At 44.3% G+C, this 14,666-nt stretch overlaps 1 protein-coding gene across 2 annotated transcripts in view; it reads left to right on the forward strand.

Moving 5' to 3' along the window:
* RCAN3 (RCAN family member 3) overlaps positions 1-14,349 on the forward strand; it is a 32,323-nt gene extending 17,974 nt beyond the window's left edge. For both annotated transcript variants that reach the window (XM_024554387.4, XM_024554386.4), the window contains exons 3-5: positions 5,652-5,825; positions 6,690-6,861; positions 8,287-14,349. In XM_024554387.4, coding sequence (XP_024410155.1) covers positions 5,652-5,825; positions 6,690-6,861; positions 8,287-8,471 — 531 coding nt within the window. In that variant the 3' untranslated portion in view covers positions 8,472-14,349. The remainder of the gene's footprint in view (positions 1-5,651; positions 5,826-6,689; positions 6,862-8,286) is intronic.
* Positions 14,350-14,666: the final 317 nt, after the last annotated feature.

The raw sequence follows: 14,666 nt of genomic DNA on the forward strand, positions 1-14,666 counted from the left end.
TCCTCTCAATAGTCCCCAGAAAAGCCAAATGAAAAGTGCTCTTGTTTACCCATGAGCTGTGGGGTTTGAGTGCCACTGAGTGAGTGCAGTACCTTCGTATTTTGAAGAGAGGGCATGTGTGTGTGTGTGTGTGTGTGTAGAGACTTTACTGGGAGACGTCCTGGCCGCTGCCTAATCAGCTTAACTCTAATGCAATTGGGTGGTAGCTGTGGTGGCACACCTCATTCCCCTCCTCACTTGGCAGGCTGGGTTTCTGAGGTGTTTTGGGGCCAACACTTGGCCACCAAGCTGCTTGAAAATGACCTCTGCGTTGTGCACACATCTTCTGTACAAGCACAGCTGTGGATCTTTCCCAATTTAGCCACAGGAGGAAAGGGGGACATTTTTATAATCAGAATTAATGCCAGCAATTGTTGTCCCGCCAGCAATTACTACCAGCAATGTGTTGTCCTAACTGAAGGTGGACAATGGAGCTGACTGAAGCCACCTTACCTGCTCCCAGACAGACCCGTGGCTGCCACGCGTGGGGCTCTGCCCACCCCTGACCCAGCTGTGCTCAGCAGTGCTGAGGTCCAGGTGCTCCCCCGTCTTTGCTGCCAGCCTGGCCACCTGACCCCACTCCTTCTCTTACTTTCCCTTATACTTTTTTAAATAATTGGCAAAAATCACCTATAGTGAAATGCACATGTCTTAATTATGCAATTTGGTGCATTTTGACAGTATCTGCTCATGTAGCCAACACTCCAGTTAGGAATATTTTCATCCCCATCCTAATACCAGCCTGTACTTTGTTCCCGTCAAAAATGATCTATCATTGGTTTGACTACCTTCTTGTTGATGGTACAGGGAACATTCCAGGTCTGAGAAGGGAAACAATCATAGTCCTTTAAGAATTCATCGTCCAATGAGGCAGAGTATATATTTATAAACAGTACCATTAAAACAGAAAAATCAATATTGATCAGAGTATTTTATATTTTTTTGAAATTTCAGTTCAGTTTCATGCTTCTTTCTGTTCTGGAAAGGTGTTGAAGGCAATATAAATGCTATAGGCCAAAGGTTATAGAAGGATTTTAAATCCTTCCAGAACTTGTACAAGTGCCCAGATGACCAGAGTCGCGTTTTTAGTTCACCGTGCCCAGGAGTCCGTGCTTTTTGTGACCTGTGAAGTCTCCCGCTGGCTGCTTTGGGAGCGGTGACTCCCAGCGGAACCCTCCGCCCTGTGCCCACCCCCAGGCAGAAGTGGAGACTGCCACTGACCTTGAGGAGCCTGCAGCCGCGGGATGCTGGCGAGGCGGAATTTTCTATCTCACATCTACAGAAAGACACAGCATGTGAAACCCTCTTGCCTTAGGATGCCAAAGATAATTTCACTGCTGAGTGTGCTGAAGCATCGCTTCTTCTCCACAATGAAATTGTGCCTCTAAGTGTAGAATGTTGGTGGGCAGGCGTCTCAGGTTCTTTTAGTCCAAGGCAAAAAAAGTGCAGCAAAATTGTTTTCACGGTTTGCTCCTCTGTGACACTGATAAAGCTCACCTTCTGTGCTTTGCGATGGGAACGGAGAGTAGTTCCGGAAAGGTCACTTAGCCGCCATCCTGTAAGGCCTTTTCCACTTCCTCCTTGGGCGGTTTCCTCTTGCCCAGCCACAGAGTGCTTCCCTGAATTCCCCAGAACGTTGTTGGGTCCATGTCATCCTGGCCTATTTCAGGGGCAAGTTATGTGTAATCATTTCTACTGCTGATTTATTACACAGGTGACTTCAGCGTATGAAGGCAGCTTCTGGTCTATTTTGTGGGAAACTTTGAGAACAGGAAAATCCTCAGGGACTGTTTTTTAGACTGAAATATTGGTGTTATTCCTCTAGATGTACTGCCCCACAGGGCAATACCACTAAGTGGCCACTGAGAAAGGAGAGTAGTCAGTGATGATTTAGATTTTGTGGGGTCTCCATGACCTTATCAGAAGTAAATGTGTAACTGTCTCCCTGTAACAGGGTATTAATTTTGTATCATTAAAGAATTCAGAAACTTAGAAATGTGAATTATTTCTAAAACAATTCTAAGGAGAAAGACAATGATTTGATTTCTGCATTGAATTATGTTTGTCACAAGTCGCTTATTCATACCAGTGATCTTCAGTCCGTGTTTAGGGATTATGTCCTTGCTGCCTGTCTGTAGTCCCCTGAATCCCCTCTGTGCTCTTGCCAGGTGGTCAGGGACAGCCTGAGGAATCCATGTGTGGGTGTCGGTAGATTCGTGGGGACAGCAGAGCTACCCGCTGAGGGCTCTTATCTTTTTTCCTCAACTAGGAAACAGGGATAGTTTTCCCTCTGCATTAATTTTTCTACAGCACCTCACGGCTAGAAGTTAAACATTTTATAAACCGTATTTATGCTACACCAAGGGGGAAATGGAAGTGAAGGAGAGAGGAAGAACTAACAAAGCTTGTGAAAAGCTTACTAATCACCTCTTACATGGCTTCATTTTTGAATAATTACCCGTTAGTTCACAGGGGTTGGGATTTAGAAGCGAGAGACCCCTGTCCCCGTTGCTCTCATCTCTCTGCATGTCACATTCAGTTACAGTGTATTTCTGGGATGGTAAAAAAATTGTTCTGAAAGGAAAAAGGAAAAAGGATGTGATTATCAAGTAGCTGTTTAGTTTGCAAGATAGCTTGTGTTATTGTTACTATAAAAAATTCATTGTTTGGGGGAATTAGAAATAAATATATGGTCCTTTTCCCCAGGAAAGGAAAATGGTTTAGGTACAGAACTGCAAAATTCTAAATTTTCATAAACCATGATTCATTATTTCTTCCTTAGTTTCTGTGTTCACTGTGTTCTGTGTTGGTGTTTCTTAACTAGGTCATGTGAGAATTTTAATATTTACTTAGTATTCAAAGTATGTTGAAAGTAAGCATCTACCAAGAATTAAATGGAATTTCACAAAATCTCAGTTCTAATTTTTTTAAAGAGTGACAAAGCCAGCCATCTTTGAAATAGATGCTGGGGGAAACTATGAAAAGTGCCTAGAAGTATTAATAGTTATTAGTACTTAATACATGTACATTTATATTTCTTTTAAGAACTGACATCTACTTTTTAAAGATTTTATTTATTTATTTTTAGAGAGAGGGGAAGGGAAGGAGAAAGAGAGGGAGAGAAATATCAATATGTGGTTGCCTCTTGCACGTCCCCTACTGGGGACCTGGCCCACAACCTAGGCATGTGCCTTGACTGGGAATCGAACCGGTGGCCCTTTGGTTCTCAGCCCATGCTCAATCCACTGAGCTACACCAGCCGGAGCCTGACATCTGTTTTAAAATCCTTACTACCCCTATAATGTTATTTGTCCATATTACTTTAATATATAGAAATAATATAGGAAATAAGAATAGGATCAATCTTACAGCTCCCCTCTCCTTGTGGGAGTTAGAAAGCCAGCCCTTAGCACAAGGCCTGGCATGCAGTTGGTCGCTTAATATATTTTTTTAATGAATGAGCAAAAATAACATAATTTTTAGGATAAAAGTCATTTCTAAATAATGAGGGATATTTGAACATTAGGAAAATAAATATTTGTGCACAAATCATTATATATTTTGTTAAATTTAAGATTTTATAGTGGTAGGTAAATGGTCAAATTGAGAGACATCAGTACATGAGGGAATGTATGATTTTCACTTGCCTATCAACAGGCAATCGGAAGATTTGCGCGTAGCCCCAAACCCAAGCTAATTTAGAGGTTTCTTTTATTGTGTTACTATTGGCAAGCCTGAGGAGTATTTCTGAAGGTACTGAGAATGTTCCTGGGTCTCTTTTCTTGCATTTTATTTACTGAGCTATTGTATAAATGTGACCAGTAAAGAAAATTTAATGTTGCTATTCTTCTGGTAACTGAAGTTAGGTTTCTCATTATCTCAATTCAATAACAATTGGGAAAATAACTTTTTTTTCCCTCGGCCTCATAAAATGACTCAGATATTGCTCTCCTTCCCTGCTTGCTGTATTCCATCTCCAAACACTTAGTGCATGTACCATCTAATTTTACCCAAAATGCTATTTTTGTGGAACTGCATTCTTCCAAGGGAACCTTGAGAAAAAATCTGTAGTGTTTTCTTTTGTAAAAGAGGAGCTATGTCTATAGGATATTAGGGCATTTTACGCAGAAGGGGACTAGCAAAAAACAGACAGTGAACATAGAACATCCGAAACAACGGTGGTCACACTGGATTTATTGTCAGGCTCATGCAAAAACACCGTCCTTACATGAGGTATATCCAAAATACAAGGATGCATGAAGGTTAGAAGTAAAGGAAATTGAGGTCCGTGCAGTGTGTAACCAAAAGAAAGCTGCAGCCGCTGCATTAACATCAGACAAAAACGGACGGACTTTACAGCAAAGGCATTCCTAGAGATAAAGAGCACCACTACCCAGTGATTACAGGTTCAGTCCGCCAGGGAGCAAAAGCAACTCTGAACTTCTGTGTACACAATAATAGAACAGAACTTTGAAGTGTATGAAGCAGCCCTGGCCAGGTAGCTCAGGTAGTTAGAGTGTCCTCCTGATACACCAAGGTTGCAATTCCACCTCCAGTCAGCACACAGAGAAGCATCAACCAATGAATGCATCAGTAAATGGAACAACAAAACGATGTTTCTCTTTCCTTATCTAAAAATCAATTTTACAAAAGAAGTTTAAAGTGTATGAAGGAAAAGTGACCAAATTGCAAGGAAAAATAAATCCACCCGAGAGATTGTGACAGACCTCTCTTAGTAATAAATAGTTCAAGTAGAACCCCCAAAAATCAGTGCATAGAACTTTTAGAGGACACAAGCTTCACATACGGCACATATTGACAAAACTGTACCCAAGAGCTGCAGAAGCATTCAAGCACGCGTAGAAAATTTACGAAAGTTGATGACATGTTGAACCAAAAGCAAATCTCAAAAATGTTGAGGGCTTGGCATCACTATAGATAACCAGTAAGAAATAAGAAATTAAATTTCTCCAAAAGAAATAAAATTATAGCAGCATAGTACAGGCAAAAAACTGGAGGGAGTCCAAATTCCGAAAGCGTTAGATGAATTTCGGTGTGGCTCTATAGTGGAATACCATATAGCAATGTCAAAGAATGACTCATGATTACTGCAGCAAGGAAGACCTTAGCAGCAAGGTATTGAAGAATGCATGCCACGTGACTATCTCTGTGGGAATACAAATGTAAAACCATTAAGAAAAGCAAGGAAACATAAAAACAAAATTCCAGAAATGGTTACTGGGAAGGAGGAAAGGAACGAGGTGGGGGAAGAAATAGCTGGCACACTGAGGGCTTGAAGACAATGGTGATGTTCTCGTTCAATAATTGGACCTGTTTGTATCATTTTTACCTTACATGTATTTTATAACACTTTACATTCATTTTGTAATTTGAATCTCTAAAGTTAATGACTTTTCAAATAAGTGCAAATTACAGAACTTAGCATATGAATAACAGGACACCTGTAAGAAAAGTATGCTTTTTGGAGGGAAAAAAAGGCAAATTATAATGGGTTCTATCCCATGTTTATGTTTAATGATAATAAATTTCTTTTTGGTAAAGGCTTTCCTTTTTCCTTCCATCTCTCCGCCCTGCTGCTCCCCAACTTGTAGGAGAGATTCGAAGCACTTTTCACCATCTACGATGACCAGGTTACATTTCAGTTGTTTAGAAGCTTTAGAAGAGTCAGAATAAATTTCAGCAAACCTGAAGCGGCAGCAAGAGCGCGAATAGAACTCCACGAAACAGACTTCAACGGCAAGAAGCTGAAGCTGTATTTTGCACAGGTACGTACTTCATAGAGCCATGGACGCTGTTCCCTAAACTTGTTCTTCTCCATCCAAAAGTACTATCTGACTCTATTTTCTATATTCCATCGGAGGGCTTGGAAATGAACAATCGCCATCAGCAAGCGATACAAAAATATCGTTTCCTTTATTTTACAGATATATAAATGTGTGTATTACGCGTATTTACTCTCCTAACTTCGTGTTGCGTAGACTAATAGTGAAAGGAATTCATTTTGCTGGTAGCTTTTCTCAGCTGGGATTTTATGAGGGTTAGGCCCTAACACCCGAAGATCAGTGAATTCACTTTTCTCCAAACATCTAGAATGGCACTCAGGATGCAGCATCCTTGGGAGATTTGAGAAAGTACCTGTAATCCCTTTTGTGTCCTGGAACGTAAGAGAGGCCCCGTTGAAAATGGCTGCTGGCCTCCGGGGCGAGCAGGGAGGTGGCACAGCCTGGCACCACAGGGCCGTCTTGGACTTGAAAATTGCAGAAGATGCCGTGGGCTCCCAAGAGTGGGCTGTACTAACGCTGTTTGTTGACGTGCCTCTGAGAAACCGATTTCTTCTCAGAAGAATTGGTGAAATGAAGGCATTCGATCTCTGTTGATGTATTCAGTGCATTGCTTTATGTTCAACAAAGTATTTTTTTTTCTTGGTCTCAGCTTTCAAATTTTAAAAAAGAAAGGTTTGTGGTCTCACACTCCAGACGAAAGCCAGAAAGACCAAACCCGGCCGATGGGAGAGGGAGACTGTTAAAGAGAAATTTTAAATTTTCTCCAAAGAGATGTAACAATTAACGTAAAGATGAACAGGAGAAAAATAGCCCAGCCTCGAACTTTGAGCGTCTCCTTCCCTGCAGGTACAGACCTCCAGTGAAACACGGGACAAATCGTACCTGCTGCCCCCGCAGCCGGTCAAGCAGTTCCTCATCTCACCTCCGGCGTCTCCGCCGGTGGGGTGGAAGCAGGGTGAAGATGCGATGCCTCTGATAAACTACGATCTGCTCTGTGCTGTTTCCAAATTGGGACCAGGTAACAAACACCTATCTCCCCTGTTTTTTTTCCCAGAGAAAGTTTTGTATTGAAGGCCACATTCAGCAATTTGTGTTCTAGCCAGCTAGTGGCAACGGAAGCAGGGTGGAGGATGAAGTCACGCAAGCCCGGGTTCCCTGGCATTTGCTAACTTTGTGATCTTGAGCGGGTTACTTAGCCTCCAATCTTCTCAGCCTTTGTTTTTACAACTAAAATAGGGATCATACCCCTGGCTGTTGTGGCTCAGTGGATTGAGTGCTGGCCTGTGAACCAAAGGGTCACTGGTTCGATTCCCAGTCAGGACACATGCTTAGATAACAGGCTGGGTCCCTTGTAGGGGCCACACGAAAGGCAACCACACATTGGTGTTTCTCTTTCTTTCTCACTTGCTTACCCTCTCTCTAAAAATAAATAAATAAAATCCCTAAAAAAATAGGGATCATAATAGCTACTTTTCAGTGTGGCTATAGGATTAAATGGTATATCATAATACTCAGTAACTCTAACTATAGTTTTTACTGCGACAAATTCCACTAGTACAGAGCAAGCCGTTAGTGAATTTTAGTTGCCTTCCCCCCTGCTCTGTCAAAGCATCAAACAGCTTCTCCAACGAACAGTATTTCAAGGAATTGATGGTGATGCCATAGTATCCCTTCCAAATTATTCTCTTTATTTTTCACTTCTTCTTTTTCTCTCTCTTTTATTTCTCTCTTCCCGTTAAAACAATACGAGCAATCAGTGCCGTTCGGTGCTGGCTCAGACTCAAGATCCACCAAAGGCAGTGTCAGCGTCTGTCACGGGGGGTATGAGAGTCATTTTGAGGGGAAATGGTCTCGTCTGGAGTTAGACATTAGGGCTGGGTCTTGCATGTCTGAGGTTCTATAATGAAGGGGTGCCGATGCTGACTGGAGCCTTACAAGTGTCTCCCAGAGGGGAGGTGGGAGAGGATAATGGGGGGGGGGGTTCAGGAACATTGGTAAAGGACACATGGACAAAACCAGAGGCGGTGTGGGATCAGAGGTGGGAGGTGGAGATGGCTGGGGTAGGGGGGAGTGTTGGGGGGAAATGGAGACAACTGTACTTGAACAACAATAAAAATTTTTTTTAAAAAGCAAAACAAAACAAAAACAAGTGTCTCCCCAGGAAAAACCAGCACCATTCTGAAGTTAAGAGTTTCACTGGTTCTGTTCTTAGAACAGTAATTAGCATTTTAACTCCCAGGCCTCACGCTCCTTGCAGCTGGTTTCTTGAAACAGCAAAACTTCCTAAGAACCTTAAAGTATCAAAGCTCTAATGCCAAAACAAGATAAAGCACTCTGACGGGGATTTAAAGATTTAAAAACCAATCATCAGCAATTAAAATGAGAGTAGAACAAGAGAAGTTTCCAGAGACCAAACACTTCTTTTTGCCGTTGGCCTCCACAGGAGAGAAGTACGAACTTCACGCAGGAACCGAGTCGACACCCAGCGTCGTGGTCCACGTCTGTGAAAGCGAAACTGAAGAGGAAGAAGAAACAAAAAACCCCAAACAGAAAATCACCCAGACAAGGCGCCCCGAAGCTCCCACCACAGCCCTGAGCGAGCCCCAGACCTTCGACTGTGCGTTGTGAAGCCTGCAGTTGTGGTGCAAGGCCGCGGCCATCCTGGGGTGACAGCCACCAGGCTGGCGGCCCTCCTGCCGGCGCGTCGCTGCCAATGGTGTGGGTGAGGTGAGCAGGGCACGAGACGCAGTGTGGTCCCCAAGCCTGCACTGTGGACGTGGCAGTCCAGAGCAGAGGCTGATTTTACCTGTTCAGAATCTTAACGGATACTCTGAACGGCACTTCGAAGCATTAGCCCGCAACGCGCAGCATCCCTTGAGCATTTTTACATAGCAGCCAGTTAGGAACACGGCCCCCTCCAGGAATGTTCCCTTCCCTGATTCCATGCAGCATCGGGTTCCCAAAAGCTAAAGCCATTGTCACCGAGTGCAGTCCCATTTTTATGAATTTAAACGTCTTACCATTTTAATAATCTAGTGTGGTATTTTTGCACTGGTATGATAACTTCTAACGAAATCTCTTGATCAAAGGTTAATTGTTATTCAGTATACCTAACATTTTTTTGCATGAGAAGAAACCTGAAGTATAGAATAATTCATAGAAAATCATTTTCCTCTAGTATATTTTCTTCCTCGACTTTGGGGAAGAAATGCCAAATTCACTTTGTCAGAATCCAAGTGGCACCGATCCGAGTGCACCTGTCCTCTCACCTGGGGCTCGAGGAAGGCAATGCACGCACCACCTTCCTCGTGTGCCGCCCCTCCCTCCCAGAGAAAGAGCTGCTACTTTGGAAGGGGGACGTATCGCCCGTGAGCTTGACTGATTATGAGTCAGGCGGCTACGGCAGTCTTCGGCTGTGACCATCTCCTAGCCGACAGCATTCCGAACTGACCTTGGCCACTTTTTAAGTTTCCCTATGCCATACAAATTTGTGGGTGTCGTTCATACACTGAAAATTAGAGGAGGTAAGGATAAGATTTTCTGAAGACCATTTTAAAGGTGTCCATTGAAACATTTTGCAGCTTGGAAGGAAAGTGACACCTACTCCATTTCTACGAACTAGAGAAAGATGGAGGGGCGATCATGTTGGTAGTCAGGCTTTTCTTTTTTGGTGACATTTTTTACCCCGCTTACAGTACGCATTTTCCCCTCCAACAAAATTGCTTCTCACTTACGTTTCACAGTGGATAGTGGAGCCTCCTAAAGTAGAAGCGAGCACGAGCATCTTTTTCATTTTAGGGGATCTATTCGGACTTTAAAGTCCTTTCTATAGAGAAGTGTCATAACTAAATGCTTTGCTCCTGGTCAGCAGCTCTGCTGAGCTTCTGCTCACCCTGCTGTTTTCTGTGCGCGGCGCCTGGTGTGTATGTATGTGAAGGGGTTGTGTGTATGGGTTTGGACTGAGACACCAGGGTGGCCGCCGCCGCGAGGAGAGAAACATGCAGAAGACGCGGGTCATAACGTCTGTACGTTTCTGGTAACATGTTTTTGTGGTGTAGATGTTCTTATTGTGGTAGCATTTATTTCTGAGGACTTAAGCTGTATTGTAAAAAAAAAAAAAAAAAAGTTTTGGATGCGTTCCTTGCCCTGAAATACTCCAAGGTGATGAACTCGTGTATTTGTATAGATCCATCACAGCTGCGTCTCAATGTAAATTCAGTTCGAATTTGTGATTCCGTAAGCAATTTATTAAATTCAGATCACCAGTTGGCAATTGAAATGACAGCCACCAAATTCAGCTTTTTGCCGGTTTTTAATCTTACCTGGTTACACTAACTTATCAGTGCAGAATGGACCCTGTAAGCCAAGAAATGTATGTATTATCACCAGTTAGGGATTTTTAGGTAATACTTATTCACTGCAATTTTCTGAGTGACCAAAATTCACACTTTACTATTTTGCTTGGCTTTCACTCTCTATCTTCCAGTTAAAGAATATTGTGCCCTTAACATGTAAAACTTTTTAAAAAGTCAAGCATTGCAAATTACCCACATTTTTTGTTCTCTGTTCTTTTTTGTTTTTTGAGAGCATTAAATAAATTGAGGAAAAACTTAAACCAAAATTAAATATACATATATAATTATTTAATATACATTAAACTTTTTTTGAGAGGGAAAACTAATATTTTCATTCCTTCTAAATAGTATTCTACTTCCATAATATGAACTCTGAAAGAAAAACCACTAAATGCCCATTAACTTTTTAATACTGTGAAATCATCTAGGATCTCAACAGGTTTTCTGGTCTCTGTCCATTTTTGGTTATTTTATATACATTTCATATAACCATTTTGCAAGAGATGAGTGTCTGTGTCTTTTTTTTAAATTCCTTTTAATAAGTTTGTCTACATATTTTCTTCTTTGAAATTGAGTTATTATTTTTAGTTATGATATTATAACATAGCCATATTTTCTTCAGAAATCATAACCTCTTGGGAATCAAGTTATTTAGACAATTGTGAGGAAAGGAAATGAGGCTTTGGGTTAGGAAAAAACATAGGGGTGGATGGGAAAACTACCACTTAGTAAGGATAGCACAGAGAACCTGAGATGCATTGGCTCTGAATATTCCAGGGTCTTTCAACATACCCGCCTGACAAAACCAGAAATAAATCCTTTTAAGAGGTGTACCAGTTCAAGGGGCAGAAATGGTGAGAACTGTTCCCTTGGGAAGCTGAAAATCAGGTGGAAAGCAGACTAGTCTTTTCGCAGTGTGCTTCTGCAAAATGTTATTTACTAAAACCCTATCAATAGTTAAAAGCCAAATAAAAGCTCCTGGGAACTTTCAAGTTGAACATAAAGTTTGACCTAGAACATTGAGGTTTGCAGGATGTTTCCATCAAAGATCCTGGGAGACTTAATTCAGGCGCAGCACTTCCATTCATCTAGACAACAGTCGTTCTGTTTCCCTTTCACGTGATTCCATCTTGTGAACATGCTGTGACACATGACCTGGGCCTGAGCTCTACCCACCAGGCTGCAACGTGCCCTCGCAGCAGCAACCAAAGGGTAGGCGTGATTGGTCCCATTTTACAAGTGCACAACCTTCACTGAAGGCGGCCAGGTGACAGCCCCGAAGTTACGCAGATGGTGCGGGGCCCAGGAAAGGGCAGGAACCTAGATACCAGACTCTAGTCTGAGGCGGACCCCGGGGAAGCAGGCAAGGTTTGGCCCGCCAGTGGCCTCGGCTCTCCATACCCCACTGGGGCGACGGACCCACCCAACTAGGGTAACCAATCAGGAGCCTCCTGAAACCACTGTGTGGCTGGGCACCCTTGGGGTTCTGTGAGCGCTGGCCCTGCCCCGTGGCTTCTTCAGGCTCTGTGATAGCCTCCACAGGCTTGGGGTGGGGCTGTACACAGCCCACGTGGAGTCAGGCACTTGGGCACAGCTTGGTTTGTCCATAACCAGGAGGCCGAGGGGTTGGGTGGAGCCTCTGGGGCTGCTGTGGGTGGGAGCACCCCCACCCGCTCCCGGCTTGCGTTGGTGTCATGAGATTCTCCTCTGGAGCTGCTGCGTGAGTGGAAATGCTCTCAGTTGTGGAAAATGGACTAGACCGCTGGGCTGCCATCCAGGCCATCAAGGAGAAGCTAGTGGTATCCACGAAGGCGTTGCAGAAGCAGTACTTGTCCGTGGACACAGTGGCACTAGCAAAGACGGAGATGCCAACACCATGTGCAGCGCCCTGGAGGCCGTGTTTGTCTACGGCCTGCATGCCAAGCACATTGTGGGGCGGGACGGGACAGGACAAGAAGGGTGCCCACCAGCAGCCTCTGCCTCGGCCTGTCTCCTGGCCCCTCCTGAAAGCTGTCACTCACAAACACGTCATCTCTGGATCGGAGCACCTGATCCTTGTCTGCAGGGACACAGGTCACTGCCAGGCCCTCAGCCACAGCTAGAAGGAGTGCTGCTGAAAACCGCTCCTCCAGGAGCAGGCCCGCCTGTGCCAGGGCTGTCGGGCACCGCCCTCCTTCCAGATGCCGAGGAGGGCGAGCCCCTCAGCTTTCTGCAGGGCCTACCATCCTTACACCAACAACTCTCCTACAGGTCCGCCATCTTATATGAGTGAGTGCTCACCCCACTGGCCCGCTCTGGGCTCTGCCCACTCTGAGCTCGACCCTGTCACTCCCTCTGGTACAGAACCACAGCGGGAATCGTCTCTGCATTCTATTTCCCATTCCTCGGGCTCGGAAGACCTCGAAGTCCAGCACTGGGGCAGTAAGGTCCAACAGAACAGGCAGCTCACTGCCTCCTCCCTGCTCAGCCTGAACACAGCCAGTTCGTCCCAGCTGTCCTGCAGCCTGAACTCTAACAGCCTCCTACTCCAAGAGAGTGGATCCAAGAGTCTGGATGGTTCTGAGGAGCCCACCTCAGAGGACTCAGACCTGGGGACAGCCAATGCTGATTACTCAGCCCTGTCTGTGCGGGAGTGAGCCCCCCTCCTCCACTCCTTTCCTCTTTCTTCTTCCTTCTTCCTTCTCTTCCTCTTTCCCTCCCTCCTCCCCTTTCTTCCCGTAACATGCGATTGCCTGTCCCTGAGCACTGAGCTCTGTTAGGGCATTGGGAAAGGCAAAGGGAACGTCGTCCCTCTTCCTCAGGGACTGAAGTTGCTGGGAGCTATGACTGCAGGCAAAATGGGGCCAGTGAGGAGAATGGATTTAGACAGGGCTCAGAGCAGGTTCAAGCTCCAGCTCTGTCCTGGTGACTTTTGACAAGTAATTTAGTCTCTCTGGGACTCAGTATAAAGTATTATTGTCTTCTTTATCTAGAGAGAAGGAAACCAATAATTTATAGCTTTTACATCTTCCAAAAAAATACAGTGAAGCAAGATACATAAGGGTGGTCTTCTGTGACCTCACAGAAGACCTCCCAGGGGACACAACCCTGGATGCTTCCTGGAGGAGGTGGTAGATCAATGGGGCCAAGCCCGGTGTGGACGAGAAGTACCTGGAGCAACGCCACTGACCAAAGAAGGGAGACTGGGCAGAGCCTTCTTCATTCAAGCTTTTTAACATTAATTTTTTAATAGATGATATATTTTTATGGTTAAAAAACATCTAACATGTATACCGTAAAAAGTCTTTCCTACCCCTGTAACCATAATTATTTTCTTGCCTATTCTTCCAGTGTTTCTAATTGCATCTATAACAAATGTGCATATTTTAAAAATTTATTTTTTACCCTCCCACCTCTCTTTCCACAAAAGCTAGTATAATAAATACACTATTCTACACCTTGCTTTGGAGGCAGTCTTTGCCTGTTAGAGTTGTTTTTTTTTTCCCTGTGGCATGTTTTTCCATTTTGTGAACATACATTAGTTTATTTAATTAGCCCCATATTTAATGGATTGGGGTTCAGTGTTTTATCAGTGACCCTGTGCATGTGGTCTTTTAGTTCTAGGCAGTTATCTCTGTTCAGTAAATTCCCAGAAGCAACATTACTGAGCCAAAGAATAGATTAATTTGTAATTTTCACAGATACTGCCTGTTCACACTCCATCAGGAATGTACCTGTGTCCTTCAGCCTTGTCACAGAAGGCTGACTCATCCAACTTAGGGATGTTTGCTCATCGAATAGGTAAACAATGGTGACCTTTTCTTCAGCATTCCCTTCCCTTGGATCTGTGTTCCATCAGCCCACGTTTAGGACCTGCTTTTTCACTCCTGGTCTTCCCCACCATGCCCGCCTTTGGCTCAGGTCTTCACAGTGCTCCCCAAACAGGCGTGGGAATAACACCAGCTTTGAGTGGTGTTGGGAACTGACTTGGAGCAGATGTATTGTAGTTTCAAGCCCCGTTCTACCACTCACAAATCCAGTAATGTCAGGCAAATTGCTGACTCTTTTTAAAGTTGTTTTTTTCATCTTGAAAATGGAGATCCCCTCATAGGGCTGTTCGAGGATAAAGTCAGATGGCCGTTAGTGAGTTGCACCCATCAGAATGTCTGGCAGGCACCAGAAACAGCTTCTGAGCACTGAGCACATCAGAGAGAGCTTTCCAATGTCAAATGGAAGGATTTACATAGACAATGTTGGAAAGGAGCAGCCACTGCCCCCACGTGGCTGGGCCTGCGCAGGACTTAGGCTCATGCGCACGTCTCAGACCATTGTGGCCTCTCCCTCCTCCCACAGACCAGCCAGCCTTCCCTTCCTCCTGTGTCTGCCTTTATCTTGCATGAGTCTTGTGATTGGAAAATTCTAGCATCGGTCACTGAGCCAGTGTGCATCCCCCCTATGTGGTTATCATGGGGAACTCGAGGGAGCAGAC

Source organism: Desmodus rotundus, chromosome 3, assembly GCF_022682495.2.
Source record: "Desmodus rotundus isolate HL8 chromosome 3, HLdesRot8A.1, whole genome shotgun sequence".
Classification (NCBI taxonomy): Eukaryota; Metazoa; Chordata; class Mammalia; order Chiroptera; family Phyllostomidae; genus Desmodus; species Desmodus rotundus.